The 15,485-nt window shown below is 37.1% G+C and overlaps 1 protein-coding gene across 1 annotated transcript; it reads left to right on the forward strand.

Moving 5' to 3' along the window:
- The first annotated feature begins 5,801 nt into the window (after positions 1–5,801).
- Positions 5,802–11,932, forward strand: Cb10 (wing disc-specific protein). Its single transcript, XM_089727424.1, has 3 exons — positions 5,802–5,967; positions 7,499–10,876; positions 11,749–11,932. The coding sequence occupies exons 1-3, from the start codon at positions 5,802–5,804 to the stop codon at positions 11,760–11,762; spliced, it is 3,558 nt and encodes a 1,185-aa protein (XP_089583550.1). The 3' UTR covers positions 11,763–11,932.
- The last annotated feature ends 3,553 nt before the right edge of the window (positions 11,933–15,485 follow it).

Consider the following 15,485-nt stretch of genomic DNA (forward strand, 5'->3'; position numbering starts at 1 on the left):
ATAATGTCATAGCTTTTGGACTAAATTTTAAGCATAGAGTACCCAATTGGATTTTTATTTCTCAAAACATTTACATAACTGAAATGTGTGCTTCCTGCATTAAGCTTTCCTTAAGGTTCATTGCAAACGATAGGCCCGAGGGACATTTGGCAAAAACGTGTTTTTGTTTGTTTGAAATATTCATTTTATCGATATTCTTGATATTTATGGTTGAGTAATGTACATGATATGTTGCATCGGTGAGGAAATTACATTATTACAGTTTAATGGGCGCTACATTGGAACTTATTAGATTATTAGATACATAATATAATAAATATATACAAAAAGTTATCACGAGAAAGAGATCTTCTGATGTCACACTAAACATGGCTATCTCTCTGGATACAATTTTAAGTTTATTCTTATTTATTGCAGACATAAAAGATCTATCAGACTATAGGATCCTATCACGAGACTATTATTGATGATGATCTCTCCATATTTTTTATTTTATTTTTATTGCTTAGATGGGTTGACGGGCTCATAGCCCACCTGGTGTTAAGTGGTTACTGGAGCCCATAAACATCTACAACGTAAATGCGCCACCTACCTTGAGATATAAGTTCTAAGATCTCAGTATAGTTACAACGGCTGCCCCACCCTTCAAACCGAAACGCATTACTGCTTCACGACAGAAACAGGCAGGGCGGTGGTACCCACCCGCGCAGACTCGAGAGGTCCTACCACCAGTAATTACGCAAATTATAATTTTGCGGGTTTCATTTTTTATTACACAATGTTATTCCTTCATCGTGGAAGTCAATCGTGAACATTTGTTGAGTACGTAATTCATTAGAAAAATTGGTACACCCGCCTGGGGTTCGAACACCGGTGCATCGCTCAACACGAATGCACCGGACGTCTTATCCCTTAGGCCACGACGACTTCAAAAATATTATAATATTAAACAACAATAGGAAAGCCATGATCGTTTAATGACTGATACAGTTTCTGGAGTGGTTTATGGACTTAATAAACTATTACATTATTAAAAGGTAATAAACCCGAATTTATTAAGTTTAGTGTACCAAATGTCAAACAATTCGACAGAGGGTAGGTATTGCAGCTCTCTGTTGATGACAAGCTATTACCACAAGAGTTGTATAATGACAACGAGGATTGCTTCTACTTGAAAAATTGAGGTCTATCGAGTATTATTCAGTGACAGCAAGCAATGGGGAGCGAACAAAAAAAAGCCTTTTCACTTATACATTAAAATTTGCATTAATTATGTTCATTAGGACAGATTAAATATTTTTTTAAACGACGTTTGATACATCTTTATTTTTAACACACTTTTAGCTTGATATGTATATACACATGTTTGTTTGTTGATATGTAAAGGAATCCTTGAACGTAATTTTCACCGACTTCAATCCGATAGACTAGAATTTGCGCACGCATTAAGGACCGATGAGAATTCAATAATTTTACATTCCATAATTTCGATTCAATATTCTGACCAGTATTAACAGAATAAGAAATATGTTTGTTAGTATGTATAGATGTAGTTAGATAATTGTTTGTTCGGTTAGCTATTTAGGCATGTTTATTTATTTTTTAAAGTACATATATTACATATTACTAGTGTAGATGTATACATGTGTAGATTAGGGCCGAGCCACTGCCTTTCATATAAAATATTACTGGAGCTTATGGTCGCAATTACACTGAAATAAAAGCTATATAAGCTAGCACCCTTCAGACCGGAATGCGTGATTGCTGTAGTAGAGTAGTAGTAGTAGAAGTAGCATATCGAGGAGGCAAAGGCTATTTGGTTTAAGCAACATTTCGCGTGATATGCGGCATTTATTTTTCCAATTAAAGGTCCGTTTTATTTCTTATTAATATCAACAATTCGATGTTTTTAATTGAGCTTCAATTAATTCTACCCCATTGAAATCATGAATAAAGAAGATTTTTTTGTTATATTTTTTCCAAATTTTAAAGATTACATGGGTCTCTTGTAAAGCTTTTCGCCCCTCGGTATGCAGGATGATCATCGCAACCCGTACTGGCCCAACACGCCACAACTACCACTAGCATTGAAGATTAGGCATAGGAACATATACAGGTGTTGTGTGTCTGCGAAGACACGAACGTACTACCCACCCGCTGGACATTGGGAAATACACAGCCCAGTGAAAAAGGCCTCACAGAATTCTTCAAACTCAGCTTGAACAAGAACATGACAAAGAGCTCTGAAAATGGTAGCAACGAGATTAGTGGAAACATATATAGGTAGATGCTCAACGTTCAGTTAAAAGACAAAATATTACTTTTTTTATTGCTTAGATGTGTGGACGAGCTCACAGCCCACCTGGTGTTAAGTGGTTACTGGAGCCCATAGACATCTACATCGTAAATGCGCCACACACCTTGAGATATAAGTTCTAAGGTCTCAGTCAGCCTCGCAAGCACGCATTACTGCTTCACGGCAGAAATAGGCGGGGCGGTGGTACCTACCCGTCCGGACTCACAAGAGGTCTAACCACCAGTAATTACGCAAATTATAATTCTGCGGGTTTGATTTTTATTACACGATGTTATTGCTTCGCCGTAGAAGTCAATCGTGAACATTTGTTAAGTACGTATTTCATTGGAAAAATTAGTACCCGTCTGCGGGATTCGAACACCGGTGCATCGCTAGATATCAATGCACCGCTCGTCTTATCCTTTAGGCCACGACGACGTACCTAATAATTTCTATGCTCATCTGATGTGCTCAATTTCTAAATTATTTCAATATTTGTTTAATGATACGCGCTATAACTGTAATTGCAGAAAACGAACTAAAAAGTAACGTATTGACAAAATTAAATGTTTCTAAATTCTAGAGAAACATATTACGAAAAATAAATTCAAGTGAACGACCTGTTTCTAATTATAGGAAGGTCAAGATTTATACTTAATGTTTTCAACGAATCGCGGAGATATCTAAAACCTTTACCAATAAAAATAACCATCTCCTTGAACGATTCTACGAACAGCACAGAAGATATGAGAAATATTTTGAGGAAAGGTTATGTTTATTGTCATATTACAGCCGACGCGATTGTAAGTGGATACTGTTATTTAAATCCATAGATGGCTGAAAATTCTAATTTTATGTTAAAGTATGTAATATTTACCTATAATAAATGACTTATCTGTCATGAATCCGTTGAGAAACCGATTTTAAACAAAATTGAATAGTATAGTTTTCTTAATGCCTGTGGGATGCTATTTTTACAACTCCAGTTATATATAATAATTTAATAAATCCATGCTCATTTCTCAGAAAAAATACTACAGGTTTATTATCAAACATCTGAAGATCAGTTGCTTAAGTCACAGCTTGCGACCAATGTCAAGTTCATGACGACTTGCTTGGTTAGTGTATGGAGAACTGTGATGTATCGATATACTGGAACGTCACCCGGATGTGTGATGCTAGTACACGCGCCTGCGGTAACAGGCAGTTTACCCTTTGTCACGACAATTACATTATATTACGGCATTAAGGTTTACCTTATAACGATATTTATGACCGACGTAGATTGATGATATTACCACATTGTTATCTTCTTAGCGTTCAGCAGGATACGTTAAAATGCCACTAACAACTTTTACCTTGAATTCTCCGAGTCTAGGATGTAATAAACTCTTTATGTTTTATTTGTTTGATTCGTTTTAGTTGCAACTCTATTTACATTTAATTATGATTTTTATATTTATTATTTTATTTTTTTATTTTTAATAACCTAAAAGTACATATTATTATCCGCAACCAACACGCTTCGTCAGATTTATTTATTCAGATTATGATTTATATTTACTTATTCATAAATAAATAAGATATAGTTCGTGCATTTTTCTAAAAAAAAATTTGTTTGAAGGAATGTAAAAGGGACCCTGCAAAATGTTTTTTTGGTATCAATGTCGATTACGATTGCTGTGAGAAATAAGTAACATGTTTCACATAACAACACGGATGGTGCGAATAATGAACACGACATTATATGCAAAATTATTTGCATATTGTGTCGTGCATGATATACGTACCTGCACAAAATGCAGTAACAGTCTGAATCATGTGTGAATGCGTCCCAATACAAAATAAAATTCATTGCAATATTAATAATTTTGGACAAAATAAATAATCGGAATTAGTCCAGCTGTTTAGAAGTTCAGTGACCAACACTAGGTTTGTGAAAAGTATTAAACAGGAGGCAAAAGCTTGGCTCTGCCCCTGGCATTGCTGACGTCTATGAGCGGTAACCACTCACCATCAGGTGGGCCGTATGCTCGTCTACATACACGGGCAATTTTTTTTATTATTAAAAATCGATTAGAATCGTTTTAAGGATTATATTATATTTTCTCGTTTGTTTAAAGACATAAAAAGTGGTAGAACCAAAGCTCCACTATAGGTACATACTAAATAAATAAAATAAAAAGTTAATAATTTAAAGTAAAAGTTAATAAAAAATATAATAAAAGGTTTGACAAACAGTTGAGAGAATGGTACTTAACTAATAACTCTTTACGTACTTATATATTTAAGATAAATCTCATCCTAAATATGGCCGAGTAGGTACCGTACCTACTTACCTATATTTCAATATCTTAAGTGTTATATTACTGAAGAATACAATTTTATAGATATTTTATATTTATCTAAATGTATCCAATGTGCAGCAGATATTTTTGGGGCTTCAATACATAAATGAATACCAATAGGTGTGCTAGTTCTTTCATAACTTATTATTTTCTATATACCTAATTAGCGAATATTTAAACTTATTTGCACATGTTCATTGACTTTGCATGCAAACCACAATGAGGTCCACGTGTTGGTGAGTGGTCACCGTCATCTCTGGAATTCGACTTAGACGCTGGGGGCAGCTTTCTAGCTCGTTTGGAGTTGCCCTTGCCCGTGTGGGCTCAGAATACGCATTACAACCAGCAAACGCCGGTTGGTAATGGCAATAATACACAGACTACATTGCTGACCATTCTCAAGGAAACCCTGTAATCGCCTTTTACGACACGCGTGGGAAGTGAAATGTCTCACAGTGGGTGGCGACATTCGCCTTATGATGTCTATGGGCTTCGATCACTACCTAAGATCAAATGGGCTGTGAGCAATTTAATTTTTTATAGCTTAGGTGGTTGGACGAGCTCACGGCCCACCTGATGTTAAGGGATTATCGGAGCCCATAGATATCTATAACGTAAATGCCGCCGCCTCGAGATATGAGTTCTAATGTCTCAGTTTTTATAGTAGGTACAACTGCTGCCCCACTCTTCAAACCGAAAGGCATTACTGCTTCACGGCAGGTTGGTACCTACCAGTAAAAAGTTTCACTTATCAACTGCAATAATAAAAACAAATTCGAATACTTTACATTTGAATGGTGATGAAAAAACTTGTTCTTATTTCTAGAAATGTTCGATCCATCTAATTGAGCCTTGAAAACATACATTTCACATTACACGCTAAATGAAACAAAGAACTCCAACCGGAGGTGTAAAACTAAGGAACGCGGTGGTGTCAGTGGTTTTCCCCTCAACTTTGTTAACATAGCTACACGGCAGCATATCAATACTATTTATTAGATTCGTTATTCGTAAATTTCGTGAATTGCCACCGCATACAATTACAATGCGGTGCTGTACTTGTTGGCCATTAATGAACTCTGGGATACGTCATCCCACGCGAATACAACCTCCGATTCGCTATAAATGACGACAGGTTTTTTGCCGAGATATGAACTATGTTTATGCATCGCTTTATAAAAGCGACCGACAACAAAATATTAACATTGTATTTTAGAGGCTTCACGACGATGGAGCTCAAGTATTATTATATTTTAACTGTTGTGAGTTTAGTGAGTGGGACTCCTCATGGATACGGAACTAAAGGGGGAGCATCAGCGAAAGGTGGGTTTTCTGTTTTTGTTTTCAAATAGATTTTTACAGAATAGGCCTTTAGGTCATAAGAAGATTTTAAATTTAAAATAGTTGTGTGCTTGCTCAGGGTTAATATGTTCGCACATCGCTCATCTGAACGACTTCTAGGATTTTCTAGCAATATAAATAAAACCATCTAACTACAAGGTTTACGATTATGCCTATATTTTAGAAGTTTATTTATTTTATTTGAAGATCCGCTGTTACATACGGATCTAATCCTAGTATTCACCTAAGGGTCAAACATTTATAATAAATACACTTAGTTGTTAACTTAGTAGTTAACACAATAGTTGCCTTGCCCCGGTCACCGTCCTCGCCGAACCCGTCGCTTGCGACAAAGGGCTCGACAAGTAAATTACCCATAGACACAGCCCACTGAGTTTCTCGCCGGATCTTCTCAGTGGGTCGCGTTTCCTATCCGGTGGTAGATTCTGCGAAGCACTGCTCTAGCTAGGGCCAGTGTTAACAACGCTCCCGGCTTGAGCCCCGTGAGCTCACCTACTCGTCAAGGAAAAGCTGAAATAGCCTCTCAAGGCTATCAGAATAGGAAAAATAATATATATATTTGCCTTCATTTTATGTGATGTATTTTCTCTTTTATTTTGTCATTGAAATTCTTTCTCTTTATTTTAATATTAATATTTTTAATGATAACACTAAAGGCAAAAAAAAGGAAAATCGATTGATAAACTGAAGAAAATGTACTGAACTGTTTTCTTTTTTCTTTTTAAATATATGTAGATGATAGATGATAATTACTAAGAAAGATTGTGGCCTACTACAAGCTCGAACTACCTCCTTCAACCATAAAAAAAAAGCTTAAACTACGGCAAGTAAATGGACGTCTTCGACCTCGTTAATACTTGATATTAATAAAAAAATTAAACGATCCTAATTGCCAGTTTTTGTTTACTGTGCAATGAACATATTCTAATAATTTAAATTGTTTTTCATTATCGTAAAAATTAAGTACTTTTATATTCAGTAACGAACAAAACAAACTACCATAACATTAATAAGATCCGAAATTACCTACTCTTTTCAGTAAAACAGTTAATTTGACCTTTTGTAATATCGGAATTTTTATTTAAGCTTGTTTTATCACCGCGTTTTTTAATATGAATTATTACTTTGGTTATCAAATTTGCGTACTAATTCCGCATATTCTATCAAAAAATATGATATCCGTGTGAGTTAGCTACTTAATAATATGGGGATACACTTAGTAACAAAATTTATGGCGGCTGACTTATCAGTTCGTGTATGAATCACGCATTGGCAGTGAACAAGGGGCAGCTAATATACAGCCTCGATTTGCTGAACTTCTTCATGAAATCTGTACATTTTTTATGGACAACGGCTCAAACTTATGTTTTTTTACTGGGGGTATTCGAGAAAAAAGCCCTGATCTAGCTATTTATAGTTTATAATACGAAACTATTCAAATTTTTTCTACTATTTTTACTATTCAAATTCTCTTTATCCGTTTTTGTTTTAGCTGAGTCAGGGGCCATAGCTGGAGCGATTGGTGGCATAACCGGACTACCACTCTCTGTACCCCCGGGTGGTGGCTTCTCTGGTAGTTTCTCAAAATCATCTTCATCTAGTTTCTCATCATCCAGCGCTAGTTCTAGCTCGAGTTCAAGTTCTTTTAGTTTTTCTGGAACTGGGCAGGCTAATGGATGCGGATCAGGAAGCTGCAAACAAAATGGCATTAATACCGATCTTAGCAACCATGGACCTGGAATCGTTGGAACCGGGCACACATATAACTCAGCTGCGAACTCTGCCGGATTATCCCACACTGATGCTTTAAGCGCTTCTGTAAGTCACAGTGGCCCAGAAAACAAATTACCTTGCCATGGAAACGGCTGTGGGAGCATCGGAACTGGTCAATCATACAGTGGTAACAACGTACCAGGGTCATCCTACGATGGATTCGTAAGTGGCCCACAAACCTTTACAAATGTGGAAAATAAATTTCCGTGTTCTGGAAACGGCTGTGGAACCACTGGAGCTGGTTCATCATATGGGAGTGCTGCTGCTTCAGGGTCATCGCACTCTGACAACTTAAGTGGTACACATAGTCTTAGTGATTCTAGAAACAATACTCCGTGCTCTGGAAGTAATTGCAAAGTCAACGGTATCGAATCATCATACGACGAACAAAACGCAGCAGTATCATCTCACCCTTCTATCCCAAGTGGCTCGCACACGCACCATAATGGGGGAAATAAACTTCCATGCTCTGGAAAGGATTGCTTTAGTGCAAACACTCCGTGTGAAGGTCTCAGCTGTAGTGGCAGTACCATTGATACAAAATGTCAATTTGGTAAATGTTCACAAAGCACATCAGACAATTTGAATATTGAAAAACATTGCGGCTCTGGGCAGTGTAATTCAACTCCCGAAAAAGTTTTGACAAATGTGGAAAACTGTAAGTCAGGCCAGTGTGCAACTAATTACGAACAAACGAAAGCACCCAACTCTTATGATATACCTGTTAAATCAAAACCGACCCAAAGCTTATCGAATTTGAATTTTGATAAAACATCTTCACCATCTCCTTATCACCATGGATCTACTGAAACTGGTAGCGGCATCAATTGTGACCATGGAAGTTGTAAGCACTCTCATGTCGATCACAATTCCAAGCCACTTGAAACGACTGGCACCTTAAATTTGAACCAAGGCTTTCATGATACAAAATGCGATACGCCGAACTGTCAAACATACAATTACGACTCCAGTGCATCACCTGGTGATAGTTTTGCTCTGGGGGTCCATAAACCTGGAATTTATTTGACGACTCCAAATATCGGCTCTGCTTGTTCGACTCCGAATTGTAATCCGGCACAAAATACTGTTACCGGAAGTAAACCATCTAGTTATAATGTGCCTATTCAATCTGTTCTCAACAAACCAACAAATGACAAATCACCATTCGACAACAGTAACTTATCACTAGATGGTATTTCGTCAAGTTGTGCTTCTGGGAAATGCACCGGACATAACAAACCAACCAACGTAGATGTTACCCTCATCAAATACCCAACAGCTATACAAGACTCTCCAACACATTATCCTACTGGCACTGTTGTTTGTAATACCCCAAATTGCGCCAAAGAAGCTGAAGCAACACAAATAGATAACAAACCTGTATTCGAACATGGAGTTTCTATAACTCCTTGTAAAACAGCAAATTGTGGACCTAGTACAAGTGGTCCAAATTATGCATCTCATATTGGTGCCGCTTTATCTCCACCAAACTACGCCAATCCACTACCTACGTTACCACCATATCAATCAAATGGCGCAACATTTGCCACAGTTCCTAAACATCCAGGAACTCCACAATATTTTTTGTCTCACGAAACTCCTCCTTCAACAGTACTTCTTACTCCGTCTTGCACTACACGAGATTGTGCTGGAAACGCTGTTTTAAAACCTGGATTTGCCCCACCAATACAACCTACAATACCCTATCAACAAACAAATATCGTACCATCTACGCCATTTTACAATACTCATACTAATAATTTATCCAATTGCAATACGCCGAATTGTGCCTCTTCCTCTGCTAATCATGCCAAACTTCCAAATTATAGCGGAGGATTTGGAAGTACAACAACAAGCTTTTTGAAACCAAATGATTATAGCCTATCTCATTCAAATGTCGGTGCTTCTTCTAATGCTGGCGTTTCAACTGGAATTAACACAAAACCTAATGCAGTTCAAAAACCAAATGCAGATTCATCAACAGATCAAAATCAACCCACCTATTCTGGTGGTTTTGGTGGACCATCAGGCTTACTTACACCGAATGCTGTCGGTACCCAACAAGTTGTACACAATCAAGTAAAACCCACTCACAGTGGGAACCCAAGTCTTCCTTCTTATTCTGGCAGCTTTGGAATATCTACAGGAACTGTCAAACCCCATGACTCCCATCCTGTGAACTTTGGAACTTTGTCAGACTCCAATAGATTGCCAACCAATAATGTACTCGGAACTAATATTCAAGTTGGAGCTGGGACTACTTCACATATTGATCATAAGCCTGCTTCCACTGACAAAGAGCTCCCACAGTATAATGGAGGATTCGGTGGACCATCCGGCCTATTAAAGCCAAACGAATTTAAAGTACCAATTAAAAACATAATTGTTAGTAAACCTGTAACATCACAACAAACTCCCAGTAGCTGTTCTTCAGGAAATTGTGACAACCATGCAATTGCTGCTGCAAGCGGTGCTACAGCACAAGCTGAAGCTGTGGCTTATGCAGGAGGTTTCGGAGGACCACCAGGCGTTCTTCAGCCTCACGATCATGGAAAGCTCGAACATTCTGGCTTAGGAACAAATCATGCATTAGGAAGTCAATTTGCTACAAGTCAAGGCAGTGATAAAGCTTTAGGTAGCGGCACTACAAGCGGTGTCGGAACTTCCACAGATTTTCAAGCTGGTTTTGGTAAATCAAACGGAGAAATAGGGAATCCCAAAGCAGGAATTATATCTACGGCAACTGCCCAAGCTGCTGCTGTCGCCTCAGCTACAGCGTCTGCTGGATTTGATGGAAATTACAACGGGAAAACTGGGATTCATGGTCACGAAGATAAACCTTCTGGAGGTTGTGGAGGCGGCTGCGTTTCTAATGGAGGTTCCCACGATAGTAGTTCAAACCTTGGACATGCTGGCGGACTAGCTTACTCGAAATCTGGCCACTTAAATGGTTGGAATGGTGGGCAGAATGTTGCTGCGGGTGCTTCAGCAAAAAGTGTTGCAGGTGCAATAAGTGACGCGCGAGCCTTTGGATATGGCGGCTCAGCGCATGCAACTGCTTCAGCTCACGCGTCTGCTGGTTTTCCCACAAAAGGAGGTAAGATGATTTTCGATCATAACAACACGTAATTAAAGAAACAATCATTGCTCAATATGACAATAGATCACAGACAGTATTTGCCCGCAGGTATGTAGGTAAAATTAAAACTACAGTGGTCATCGCATAATTATCACGCATTGGTACAATATTAGGACCGAAAGTATTGAATCGAAAGCACTTTTAAAATCTTATACCTTTAAACGAGAAATTCTTGTATATATACAATCTCGGAAACGACTCCAACAATTTTCATAAAATTTAGTATACAGGGGATTTCGGGGGCGATAAATCGATCTGGCTACAATTTATTTTCAGAAAATGTTGTTTTATTCGTGTTTTCAATAATCAACTCTTCCCGACATCTATTGGCGAATAATAATACTATTTTTCTTAGTTGAGGGCAACTAACCCCTTTAAAGACAACAAGATGGCGTTATCAAAAAAAAACCTCATCATCTAGTATTTATTATCCGCCAAATGGCTAAACCAGTTCACAACTCACCTTAAGCTAACAGATTATCGGAGCCTATAGACGTCATCATAAGGTGAATACTTAGGACAACAAATCAAAAAAATTCCCGTGCTTTAAATCACAATAATGCGAATGAAATTTGCACAGCAAAAACGCGCCAAACAAAAAAAAATCCGATTATAATTTGTCTTGAAGTAAGGAGTCGATTGGATTTTTACTAACTAATTATGCAGAGGAGCTCACGACCTACTCAATGCGGCGTAAAGCCATTGCAACGTGAATGCATCTTGAGACATGAGATCTAAGTCATAATTTGAATTGGTATACTCGTAAAGGTTGTCCTATACAATAAAACCTGCACGACATAATATTTATGATACATGTATTTATATTTCAGGTTACGGAGGCTAGGACAGCTTAGAAAAAGAATATGAAGTTGCCTACATAAGATTGCAATCATTAGAAAATACAAGACTTGATTGAATTAAGACATTGTGATATTTCGTGTGAATGAACATAAGTTAATAGTCATTTTCTAAAATAAAGTATGAAAATAAAAAAGGTTTTCAATATAAAAAAAAGTTATTTAAATTTTTAACTCTAGTTACTTTTACTTTTCTCTCTATGAAATCTAACGTAAATTTATATACCTACTAATGCCTAATTGATCACGGAAATTAATTATCGTCTTTAAATATTATAATAATTTAATTTTGTTAAATAGCTTTCATCGCTCTCGGCTTAATAAGCTTAAAAAGTTACTAAAAGATTACAACTTTAAATTTTTATACTTTAAATATCTTTACAACGACTTGATTATGCCAATTGCCGATGGTCAAGAGCGTCGCTGCCAACAACTATTGAGTGGGTCGTAGATTTATCGATCGCTCCTGGCAAAAAAATCAAAAATTAATTACCTCATTGTCTTTCCATATAATTCGCATGTTATTTGACTTCAGGGAAGTTGCACGTTCATTTCAAATTTTATTTTTTTATTTTTTATTGCTTTGATGTGTGGACGATCTCACTGCCAACCTGGTGTTAAGTGGTTACTGGAGCACATAGACATCTACAACGTAAATGCGCCACCCACCTTGAGATATAAGTTCTAAGGTCTCAGTATAGTTACAACGGCTTTCCCACCCTTCAAACCGAAAGGCATTACTGCTTCACGGCAGAAATAGGCAGGATGGTGGTACCTACCCGCGCGGACTCACAAAAGCTCCTACCACCAGTAAAAACAAACGTTTATGGACATTTGCGTAAACACTCTTCGGAAAAGGACAAATTAGTGTAATAATTGCTAATAATATTATGATTGCAGCTATTACGTTAACTATATAAAGACATGGAGGTATGCGGACACTTCACCCGTCGGCTGTAAATCAAGGCGAACATTTGATGATACAATCTACTACTCATCCATTGTTCACGTACACATAACCGTATTTACATAGTACCTATCTATGCGTGTAGCATTGCGATCACGGATGCTGGAAGAATGAATTATTAATGAGATGAGGTTACATTTGTGCTAGTTGTAAGAGATATATTGTCAAGGCCCGGTGCTTTGTTTTTGTTAGAATGTTTTCGTATAAGGTTTTTTACAAACGCAGAATGACTTGAATACGAGTCCCTAGAATTTGTAATGAATGTTCCACCCATTTTGATATATTAGATCAAAATCGTAGTGGCATTAGAATAATAATATACCTTAGTTTATTACTATTATTTTTTTAATTGCTTTGATGGATGGACGAGCTCACAGCCCACCTGGTGTTAAGTGGTTACTGGAGCCCATAGACATCTACAACGTAAATGCGCCACCCACCTTGAGACATAAGTTCTAAAGTTTCAGTATAGTTACAACGGCTGCCCCACCCTTCAAACCGAAACGCATTACTGCTTCATGGCAGAAATAGGCGGGGTGGTGGTACCTACCCGTGCAGACTCACAAGAGGTCCTACCACCAGTAACAGTATTATACTTATGACCACTGAAAAGTATTTGATTACTAAAGAATTAAATGCTAAGCGAGTTCAAAGAGCTTATGATGGCGCGTTGAAATCTTTTTCTGTCAATTATTCCCTTCGGATCACATAATATAATCGATAGTACATCGTAACTTATTCAATAAATAAACAAATAAAAATGACAAAGCAACGATGCACTTGTCAAAAAAAAGTAATCTGTAATGGTATTCCCAAGATCTATCTCTTATTTGTATTGTCATTAATATATTAAGCCTTTTTATTTATTTAGTACGGATCAAAGCATCAACATGCTTTTTTAAAGTTAGTATTAGAGATTTTACAAGGCCAATACAAAGTCTGCATAAGTAAAAAGCACAACCCTACGAAACGACAGGACGCATCTAACAAATAAAAAGTATGCTAGTTAAGAGTGTATAAGTCTACCAAGTTACATTATTTTTATGTCCATTTATTTTTCAGAGATCACTCAAAAAATACTAGAACGAAAAGTAGATAATAAACTTAGTACAATGGACATACTTCACAAAACGTAAATGAGTTTCGTAGCCTTTTAAAATAAATGAGTCATTTTAAAATATTCATTCGTTAACAATTTATTATGAATAGGTATTGAAAACATGGTTTATTGTTTAGTCTATAAGTAGTTTAATGAGCTGTGAATCGTCGAATGACAACACAAGTAATTTTTTTTTTTTTTTATTGCTTAGATGGCTGGACGAGCTCACAGCCCACCTGGTGTTAAGTGGTTACTGGAGCCCATAGACATCCACAACGTAAATGCGCCACCCACCTTGAGATACAAGTTCTAAGGTCTCAAGTATAGTTACAACGGCTGCCCCACCCTTCAAACCGAAACGCATTACTACTTCACGGCAGAAATAGGCAGAGTGGTGGTACCCACCCGCGCGGACTCACAAGAGGTCCTACCACCAGTAAAAGTTACCAAGTTTTTAATCGCAAAACCTCAATTATTTTATGTAGTTAACAGCAAAGTGTATTATTCGACACGCAGAGACATGCGTGGTGGTAGCTAACCTGCATTTCTAGTCAAGAAAACGGTAAATTACCTCCAAAAATATATTTCATCAAAATATGATTAAGAAAAAACCGTTTTAATCACCTAAGTGTCATAAGTATTTTTTTTTTTCTTTTTTTCTTTTTCCTACCTATGCTGATACCCTTGAGCGGCTATTTCAGCTTCGCCCTAACGTTTGTAGGTGAGCTCGCGGGATTCAAACCGGAGAGTTGCTAACACTGACCCTAGCAAGAGCAGTGCTTCGCAGAATCTACCACCGGAAGTCATAAGTAGCCGATATACCTACATATTTTGAACTTAATATAATTGGCTTTCTATAAGAAGAACAAAATCATAAGTAGATATAAGTAAACCGATGCTAAATAAACTGTTGTGCTTTATTAAGTATACTCGTACAAATCAAGCTCAATAAATATTATAAGCTATTACTTGGCAACCGGAATCTGAGTGTGGGCGCGATTCCGTGACCCGTTGGCCTTATGAATAACCCAAGGGCTCGCCCTATAGAATACCTACTGTCATAAAAATGAACAAAAAACACAGGTGAACATTCAATTATAGATTTTTTTTGCATTTTCGTAAATAAAAATATAAATTTCAATTACTAGTGCGTCTTTCACGCTTTTGAAAATAAATAAAAGAAGCTACAAAAAGTTCAATATTTATATTCACTGCAAAACACTCATGTTTTTATGAATTTACCCAATCAATACTTTTGAAAAGGCCATGACTCAATCACTGTCTGACTCTTCAACAAAAAAAAAAAACGAAATTTCGCGCATAAGTTACTTATCGTAATTACCAAAGAACAGTGGATAAAGAGGATTATAAATTATGCACGTAATTATTAACCATATAGAACAAAATAGGTAAATAATTTTAAACACACCTAAATTCGATTTTCTCTTTTTTCTGTGGATTTTGGCTTATAATAAGAAAACCACGTCACTTCCCGTGAGTGTCGTACAAGTCATTGGGACGAGCAGCAGCGCTCTTGTTGTACCTTACCGTAAGGTAATAGTAATGCAAACCAGCATTTACTGGTGGTAGGGCATATCGTGAGCCCGCACGGCTAGTTTGACAGTAGTCAACTGTAGTTGGCAA

This window comes from Bombyx mandarina, chromosome 05 (assembly GCF_030267445.1).
Source record: "Bombyx mandarina strain Sakado chromosome 05, ASM3026744v2".
NCBI lineage: Eukaryota > Metazoa > Arthropoda > Insecta > Lepidoptera > Bombycidae > Bombyx > Bombyx mandarina.